Raw genomic sequence first — 9,761 nt, 5'->3', positions numbered from 1 at the left:
AAGCAAAAGTATGGAGTAATCTCAGGAAAGCACAACCAGTAAAATTCGAGGGGGTTGAAATCCAGTGTTTTGCTGACATTTCGGCTGAGACTTTGGCCTGGAGAAGGCAGTTGCGACCCCTCCTGGAGGAATTGAGAAAAGCTAACATGAAATATAGTTGGGGTTTCCCAACTTCACTGATTGTAGTGAAAGGGGGTAGAACAAGCAGACTGAAACATATAGACAATATGCAGGATTTCTGCAATGATCTAAATATCCCTGTACCAACCATATTCAAATAATTGGTGCAAAGCACGGCTGTGGTTTAGACATCTGGAATTCATGGGGGGGGGGGTTGGGGGGCTGGGGGGGTGCGTGGGTGGGAGGGGGAGGACACCCGATGTGGGGATGGGCGGCCGTATGGGTGCCCGCCCGCTCGCGATGTCCCCCCCCCCTCCTTCCTCTCGGACCCGGGGGGGGGGGCATGGCGACCGAGGCGATCCGTCATTAGAGTCACACCCCAAGGGTATGGCCGGTCGCATGCCGAGAGAAGTAATATCTCTGGGCAGTAGACACACTGCTGGTTTTGGGCAGGGGGGGAGGGGGGGGGGGATGGGGGGAGTATGGGGGGGGGTGGAGGATGGGGGGATTGGGGTGGAGGGTGGTTGGGGAGGTAGAGAGAGGGGGAGGGCCCGGCAGATATTAAAGGAAAGAGTGCAAAATATAAGCTGTGAATCTAGCGAGCAGCATTATGTATAGTCAAATGACAGAGTTTTCATGTTTTACTTATAATGTTAAGGGACTAAATTCCCCCCTTAAACGTCATAAAGTCTTGCGAGAATTAGAACAACTTAAGGCAGATGTAGTGTTCCTTCAGGAGACCCACCTTTCACAAGACTCTCACATTAGATTATTCTCTAAATGCTTCCCTAACTGGTTTTATAGCGACTCCCCTATTAAGAGAGCCAAAGGGGTTGCAATCGGGTTCTCAAAAAGGACTAGGTTCACGGTATTAGAAAGATGTGAGGATAGGGACGGTCGCTATCTTTTTCTGAAAATTAGAATAGGAGAAAGGGTTTTTACACTGGTGAATATCTACTGCCCAAATAATAACCCAGCAAAATTTTTGCTATGCATCTTAAACAAGTTGGCAGATTTCAGGGCAGGACAGGTGATAATGGCCGGTGATTTGAACTTTTGTTTAGACCCTGCGATGGATAGCACAGTCGGTAACCAGAGAATGAGTGGGAGACTATCAAAAAAAATTAGTCAGAAACTGCATAACTGCCATTTGCTAGATGTTTGGAGGGTACAACATGCAAAAAGTAGAGACTACACTTTTTTCTCCTCTGTACATGGGTCCTACTCCCGCCTCGATTACTTTCTGGTAGACCATAGGTTATTAGATTGTGTCAAAGAGACGGAGATAGGCGTGGCTACACTCTCCGACCACGCGCCGGTATCGATGAGGGTGGTGACTCCGGGACTCCGGAGATCACCATTCTCATGGCAACTAGATGACAAATTAATAGATAATCCAACCATTTACAGTAAGATACAGGAGGAAATTACGGGCTTCCTCAAGATAAATGACACTGGAGAGGTTTCAGGTTCAGTTCTGTGGGAGGCGTTGAAAGCTTATATAAGGGGCATATTGATCTCTTTGGAAGCCAAGGAGAAAAAAGAAGGGGAGAAGAGAAGGGTGGAGCTAATTGAAGAAATACATCAGCTGGAACAAATACACAAATCAGCCAATGGGGGCCACAACCTATCCCTAATGCAGTTAATCCATAAAAGAGAAGAATTAAAAGATCTAATAGAATTGGAATCAAAACGCATACTGTACAAGAGCGCAAAAAACAGATTTAGGTGGGGCAACAAAATAGGGAAACACCTGGCATCAGTTGTTAAAAAAAAGAGGGATACGAATTTTATAGAGAGGATTCAAAATAAAAATGGGATATTTAAATATACCTCTAGCGATATAGCTGTAGAGTTTCAAAAATATTTCACAGCTCTATATAAAGTTAAACAAAGTGAAGACAGTATTCAGGGTAAGGAAGAAAAATCAGATGAATTTTTAAGAGAGGCAGGTCTACCAAGCCTCGCGGATAATGAGGCAAAAGAATTAGAAGAACCCATTACGGTGGAGGAGATTGAGCGGGCTTTGAAGGCTTCTCCCTCTGGGAAAAGCCCGGGACTCGATGGCTTCACCAATTATTTTTATAAGAAATTCAAAGATATTCTGACCCCCAAGCTCTGTCAGATCTGGAACAAGATAGGAAGCCAGGAGGAATTCTGTGAAGGAGCATTGATGGCATCGATTGCCTTAATACCTAAGGAGGCGAAAGATAGCTCACTGTGTTCGAGCTATAGGCCGATCGCCTTACTCAATACTGATACAAAATTATACGCCAAGGTTATAGCTAATAGGCTGAAGGATAAAATGTCATACTGGATACACCCCGATCAGACTGGCTTTGTCCCAGGCAGAGAGGGGAGGGATAATGGTGTGAGATCACTATTGATTATGGGGGCGATGAAAGCGAAAGGGACCCCCGGTCTGCTACTGTCGTTGGATGCAGAGAAAGCCTTCGACAGAGTAGACTGGGGGTTCATGATAAAGACTTTGAGGGCGATTGGACTGGGCGACACCATGGTAAATTGGATCATGGCTCTTTACAAAGCCCCATCTGCATTAGTCAAAGTGAACGGCATACTTTCAGGAGAAGTTAGGATGGAAAACGGAACTAGACAGGGATGTCCCCTGTCCCCTCTTCTGTTTTCCCTAACTTTAGAGCCCCTATTGGCGGTAATCAGGAAAAATCCAGATATACGCGGATGTATAGTGGAAGGCGATGAACACAAGCTCTCGGCGTTCGCCGATGATGTATTATTTTATCTAGCAAACCCAAGGATTTCACTCCCGAATCTCCTGGCTACGCTGAGGAGATACGGGGAACTTTCAAATTATAAGGTGAACCTTAGTAAATCAGCAGCCCTAAATATTAATATAAAGAAACAAGAGATAATTAAACTTAAAGAATACTTTCAATTTCCGTGGCGGGAAAAAATAGATTACTTAGGAATAGTATTAACAAAATCCTTTAGGAAATTATATCAATTGAACTTTATACCCCTCCTTGAAGAAATTAAACAAGAAACAAAGAAAAGTATGTATTCCCCTTTATCTTGGCTTGGTCGAGTCAATTTTGTTAAAATGACTCTAGCCCCGAAGATCCTATACAAAATGCAGTTATTGCCAATTCCGTTAGCACCATCTTTCTTCAGAACTTTGAACAACATCATTTCCAAGTTCATTTGGAAAAACAAGAGGCCACGGATTGCCTTTGGGGTCATGTGCAGGGACAAAGCACAGGGTGGTCTGGCTCTTCCAGACTTCAAGATTTATCACAGAGCAATAGTCCTCTCACGAATGTTAGTTTGGGGTAAAGAATCAATAGGGAAAAGATGGGGGAAATTAGAAAGAGATTTGAACACAAATATAAGTCATTTAATTTGGAACCCTCCACATGTCAGGGAATTAAGTCCAAATACACACATAATAACACGGTACACTTTCAGGGTTTGGGATCAATTACACAGACAGAAGGCATGGGAATTCAACTCACCCTTCATATATTTGAAGGAAAATAAGTTTTTTCCACCAGGATTAAAAGAGGTAGGAGGGAATTGGATAGGGAACCACGAAATACAGTTATTAGATATCACAAGAAAGGGTAAAATTATTTCTTTTCAGGAGTTGTCTCTGCTAAATGACCTAAAGAACATAGATATATGGAGGTACAATCAGTTGGCCTCCTTTATTAAAAGTCTACCAGGACCAATTAGGGACAAGGAGAATCTCAGACCTATTGAGAAATTATTTCTGAAAAATAAAATTAAAATAAAAGAATTATATCAAATAGTGCGGGATGATGGCGTTGGTACCAAACCGTTATACTGCAATAAATGGGAGTCTGAGTTGGGTACATTACCAAGCGACGTAACATGGCTGAACATCTTCAATGCAACACACAAGTCGGCAGTTGATGTGAGCACAATTGAATCAAATTTTAAATGCTTGGCCAGATGGTACATGACACCAGATAGGCTAAACAAGATGCAGGGAGAAGTCTCTGGTAATTGCTGGAGGGGATGTCCCGCCAGGGGATCGATGGCTCACCTCTGGTGGGAATGTCCAACTGTTAGAAAATTCTGGCAAGAAGTCCTTAAGATAATACAAGAGATAACGGGGTCAGTGATCAGAGAAGATCCTTGGGTTTGCTTGTTTCATGGGACGGAGGGTCGGACGAGCAAGTACAATGCTTCCCTGATGCCCATTCTCCTAAATACGGCCAAAAGTTCAATACCCAAAAAATGGCAAGAGATAGCAGGTCCAAGCATTCGAGAATGGTTAATTAGAGTCAACGAAATCTATATTCTTGAGGCTGGCGATGATGAAGATCTCTCGGTAGAGGCAGAGGAAGCCCGGGAGGGAACAAAATGGGCGGAATGGTTAGCCTATAAAAAAACATGGTTGTATGCGGAAAAGTTTATATGAGGTTGCAAATACTAGAGTAGATATCGCTGGGTAATTAGGGTGGGAGGGGAAATTGGGGGGGTGAATTTGGGTGGGAGGGGGGAGGAGGGACTAAGTTACTAAAAATTCTATTCGGGTTAAGGATAGTTGGAGTTTATATTTATAATATTGGAGTGTCATAATCAATACGACGCAAAAAAAAAAAAAAAAAAAAAAAAAAAAAAAAAAAGAATCAAAACTCAAATGCACACCATGCCCTCCATTTCTAGCAGTCTATGTTGTCATCCTCAGATGTTAAAAATGTATAAAGCCATGCTCTGACATTTTTTTTAAAAAAGCACATAGCATAGAAACCTTAGGCATACAATAATAATATCAGCCTCATGTATCACAGAGGCATACAAAAATAATACCAGCCTCATGCATCACAACTACATACCTGTAGCCTTTTGTGTGTGTAAAAGCTTTTAAGGCAGCCCAAATCAAAAATATAACCATACCTAATCCTATAATAAACAAAAATCATGGATTTTCTGGCAATATTGTGTGCCATAAAAGATCCCTTGCTCACTTACTTCAGATTACATAAGAACATACAAACAAGAAAGTGCTTAGTTGTAATTCTTGTAACTACTGTATGGTAAATGTAAGCTTTCCTTTTTTTTATTCAGTCATAATAGGCTACCATGTGTCCAGATATAATTGGTCTGTGATCTTTCTTCATCTATACAGGGATTGCTTTACTATTATTATAACCTGTGGTTCCTTTAGAATGAAGTACACAACAGGTGCGGAAACTACATCTGTTCCCTCGCCCGCAACCAAATCGCGCTGCTCTTCCTGAATGGCACCCCCACGCATCGCAGCACCCAACGTGTTTGCTGGTGGGGGAACTGCAGGGAAATCGCATGGTCTCTTTGATTTCCCTGTGCACACACTTTTTTTTGCAGAAATGCAGGCACAGCAGTCCATTAATTTGAATGGGCTGCCCTGCCCTGCTCAAATCGCGGCCCGCACAAAACGCGGAAGTGTAAACATAGGGTGAGTGTATAGGAGGGAGAGTTTGGCGACACCACTGCTCAGCTCACCACCTCCTCAGCCTGGGGAGATACTGCACATCTGAGCATCCCAACTGGCTGCAAGCCTCAGCATGCTGTGTGCAAGGCACTACAGGAACATGACAGTTGGGGTAGAATGTCAAAGACAGACCTTCCTGACCCAGTGACAGAGATGGTAGCAGAGATGAGGGTAAACCAAAATACCCACCTGGATTAGGGTGTCCCCAGGCACACCCACTACACCCCCTGCGCACACCTATGACTAACTGCTGTCTATAGATAGACAGAATATATTATTCTATATAATGTATTAAAAGGCAATGGCACTCAGTGTGAATTAGTGGAGGGTGGTGGGGGCAGCATGGTATGTAAATACCACTCACTCTTATGCCCCATTCAACCTGTTTAAACTAGTGCACTAAACACTGTCTAGTGCCAGTAGCCCTGTAGGCCTTACATTTCTATCTGACCCCTAGGCATCTATAAGGAATATGTGACACCCAAAGAATTACATTCTATCCATCACTTTTGTAATAAGAGCAACTTTATAAGGTCTAAATGAGGAAACTAAAGCTTAAAATGAGACACGTTGCTTATTTACTTGTTCTGGTAGTTTGCATTGCCATAAATATATTGCAAAATTGTTATTCACGTGCACACAATAAATTAAATTACCATTCCATGTTTAATGTCCACACCACTAACTTTCACTTTGATTTCATTTTGAGTACCTTTTTTTTATACTATAAATGCGTGCACTGACAAACTTCCACCTAGTTTGTAGTACAGTCAGGGTCATTTTTAGCAATAGGTTTGTTAGTAAAGTTGCCCCCTTTGTGACTTTGTCACTATTTACATATGTTCTACCTTGTAAGTGAAAAAGAAAACTTTGAGAACACTGTCAGTCATTTGCACCTAAGGGTAAAGGATGGGCTTAAGGTGTGTGCCTACAAGCTCCTCCTATGTAAATCAGGCCCCTGAGTACAGTAAACAAAAGACTTTTATGTATTTTAAAAAAAGTAAACACATTTTTCCGTTTCTTTTTTTTTTTTATGTAATGAATCTGAAGTTAACTACTCTGGCAGTGATCGTAGAACATGGAATTTAAATTAAAAAAAAAAACAAAATCACAGAAACGAAACAATGAGGTTAAGCATATCACACTCCTCTCACAAACATGTATCGTCATAATATCACCACTGCTTTAAAGCATGCGTTTACTTAGGCAACTGTATTGACAACACATGGTAAAAAAATAAATATATTACATTAAGCCATGAAATTACATTCATCCTGAGCTTGCTTGACTGTGCTAGAATGCCCATTAAAGACAGTTTATTTGTATATATACATATGTAAGATAAAACTTTATGCTGTTAACAATACAAAAGGCATTTTTTTCTTTTTCTTTTTTTCTTTTTCTTTTTTTTCTTTTTGTTTTGGAAAAAACTGAATAGTTGTGTGGCACTGGAAGCTAATAGAGAACAGGCAGGCCATTAATCATGCTGCAATTATGTTGTCATGTTTGCTCTTCTGACATGAAAGACTGAAGTGTTGTTGGCAGGACAGGATTCGGACCTGAGATCTCCTGTTGTGGAATACACTAAACAGGACAATAGAGGCTTTTTAACAGAGAGCAAACACAAAAGATATCAAGTACATTATATATGTGCTTCAATGCTAAAGTCCGTCTGTGCTGTGCAAATTTCTTAACTTACCCCAAGAATTAAGCTAGATATACCATTTTGTGAAATTGAGACACGTTCATAAAAACCCTTGGAAAAGAGGCTTAAATGTTTGTACAATTTAAAATGCACGTGAATCACATTATATTGCAGACTCGACCATTATGTATTGAAAATTATTCTAAAAATAGTTTTTGGACAGGATAAGTAAAGTGATTGCTTGGCATGTGGCAGTGGTGTGTTTTTCACTTAATGATTCACATGGTGAGGTCACTGTATGGTGATAGAAAATATTGTGGGTAGGCAACGCTTACATTTTTTCCCTTTTCAATATGTACAAAATAGTTTTAGAACTTATGTTTGCTTTCAAAACTACGAAAGGCTGCCGTTCTTGAAAGTCGACGCATAGACAAAGAGTCTCCTCTGCTTTCAGGTCTGGATGACTTACTCCTTTGGAATGGATTTCTAAGGCTTGAAGAAGTACGCGGTCTGTCTAGTTTATCACTTATTGAATAGCTCTTCTTTGTGTGCCCATACACTGTAGTGGGTTCCTCTGCAGAGTAACTGTTTGCCCTTTCAATCTTTGGGAATGATAAATTATTGAAAATCGTTCTTGATGATGAACTTTCTTGGGAAGGTGTGCATTTGTTTTTCCCTTCTGCATCAGGATCCTCATTCTCTGAGCTGAGATGACTAAGCTCAGCTTCTCTCTCCGGATGGCAGCAGCTAAGGTCTTCTACCTTTTCTCGAACACATCCTGGAGATGTGGACCTTTCAGCAGTTGCTTGGGGTGTATTGCTAACACACCTGGTATCTATACAGTCTGTGATACTTGTATATTCTGCAGTCTTTACTGGTATACCAAGATTGTTATAATAACTTCTAGAGGGTGAAAATATAAAACTTTGAGATTTTACTATAGGCGTTTCTTCTAGGATAAAAGGAGATGTAGCTAGAAAACGACTGCTTTTAGAGCGTTCTAGTGTTTGATACATTGGAGGGTCTGTATCCCAGGGATTTTGGCCACATGGCAAGCTTGTGGTTTCTGAAATATTTCCAAGGGTGTCCGTTGTTGTACCTTCCTCATAGCTAGGATTTCTGCTGCATCTTCTCTCCCCACAATGACCAGAAGAACTACAGCCCCGACTAATGAAAGCTGAATCTGCAAAGTGATCACTGCAACCTACATTCATTGAGCTTCCTCCACAGTCTATGCCAAACTGTGCCTCATCCATTGCTGAAACATATATGTCTATGCAAGAAGAAGGCCTCCTTGAGTCTGGAGCTACGGACAAAGAGTTTAATGGGGAAGGCGGAGGTTTTATATCCTTAGATATAGAGTGGGAGCTTATAGCACGGTGTAGGCTTAAAGTTCTTTCCTTAAAGTAACCATCAAATTTTTCTAACCCAGTTTTGTCCTTTAAATTTGTTGCATAAAAAGACTGACTCCTCATTCGAGGCATAAGGGTGGGTGATGTAGGGGACAATGGTTCTTCGCCAACAGGGTCTATAATTTCATGCAATTTATAGGCATTCCCTTCTTGACTATTAAAGCTGCTCTGTCTAACCATATAAGCAGCATCAGTACAATCTGAGGAAGTTCTAGACCTTGGTTTATTGTTCTCTACTCTTTCTACTCCTGTAAATTTTTCTAGTGCTGTAGTCATTCTTCCCAGCAGCTCCTCAAGCTGAGCAAGTCTTATATCTACTGTTTGTAGAGATGCCTTCATAAAATGTTCCCTTTCATTGACCTCTTCGAGGCGCATAGCCATATTTTCCACTCTGAAAAAGAAATATATGTATAACTTTTTTTTTTGTACAAAACACTATTTCTTTTTTTTTTTTTTTAATGCATAATGCTTTAATGCTTTCATACATGAACTAGCTTTCTAGATATTTACATATGTAGATTTGGATTTAGATACGCTAGTCTAGTAGTTAGCATTGAAATCTAACTGTTGGGTTTAGGGCAGACCCTATGTCAGCCATAAGACAGAGAGTATAAGGATAATGCAGTATTCACAAGGAACCAATGATGAGTTTGCTGCACTCACTAACCTGTGGTCAGGTTATGAAAATTTGCTAAAGAAAACATGAAAAAAACAATATTCAGTGCCTGAAAAATCATAAGATGAGCAGTTTCATAAGACAGCCAAACATTAGGCCAAGAACCAATTAGACATACTTTAATGCAAGCAGGGGTAAAATAAGATAGGCGAGCAATGATAGGTTGGGTCCATAATGAGAAAGGGATCAGGAAGTTCAGTTAATAATACAGATAAACAATTTATATTTGTCACACTGTAACACTGCAGGAATGCTTAAACTTAAATAAATTGCTGAGCCAATAAATTTTAGCAGATGGCATAGGTGTGCACCCTAAGACCAGCACAAAGTTCTAGTACAGACATGCTAGCAATAGAGATAAAAATACCAATACTGAGATGTAGCTTTAACCCTTTGCAGGCAGCCTGGGACAGATTAGATTCCTAACCT

General features: G+C 40.8%; 1 protein-coding gene across 2 annotated transcripts in view; it reads right to left on the bottom strand.

Annotated features, from left to right (window-relative positions):
• Window positions 1-4,737: 4,737 nt before the first annotated feature.
• The window catches only part of TRPM3 (transient receptor potential cation channel subfamily M member 3), a 579,111-nt gene continuing 574,087 nt past the window's right edge, over window positions 4,738-9,761 (bottom strand). For both annotated transcript variants that reach the window (XM_073634544.1, XM_073634551.1), the window contains one exon: window positions 4,738-9,047. In XM_073634544.1, the coding sequence (XP_073490645.1) occupies window positions 7,613-9,047 (1,435 nt within the window). In that variant the 3' untranslated portion in view covers window positions 4,738-7,612. The remainder of the gene's footprint in view (window positions 9,048-9,761) is intronic.

Source organism: Aquarana catesbeiana, linkage group LG01 (assembly GCF_042186555.1).
Source record: "Aquarana catesbeiana isolate 2022-GZ linkage group LG01, ASM4218655v1, whole genome shotgun sequence".
Lineage (NCBI taxonomy): Eukaryota > Metazoa > Chordata > Amphibia > Anura > Ranidae > Aquarana > Aquarana catesbeiana.
The sequence above is the reverse complement of the archived record's forward strand: the minus strand, read 5'-3'. Positions and strand labels throughout refer to the sequence as shown.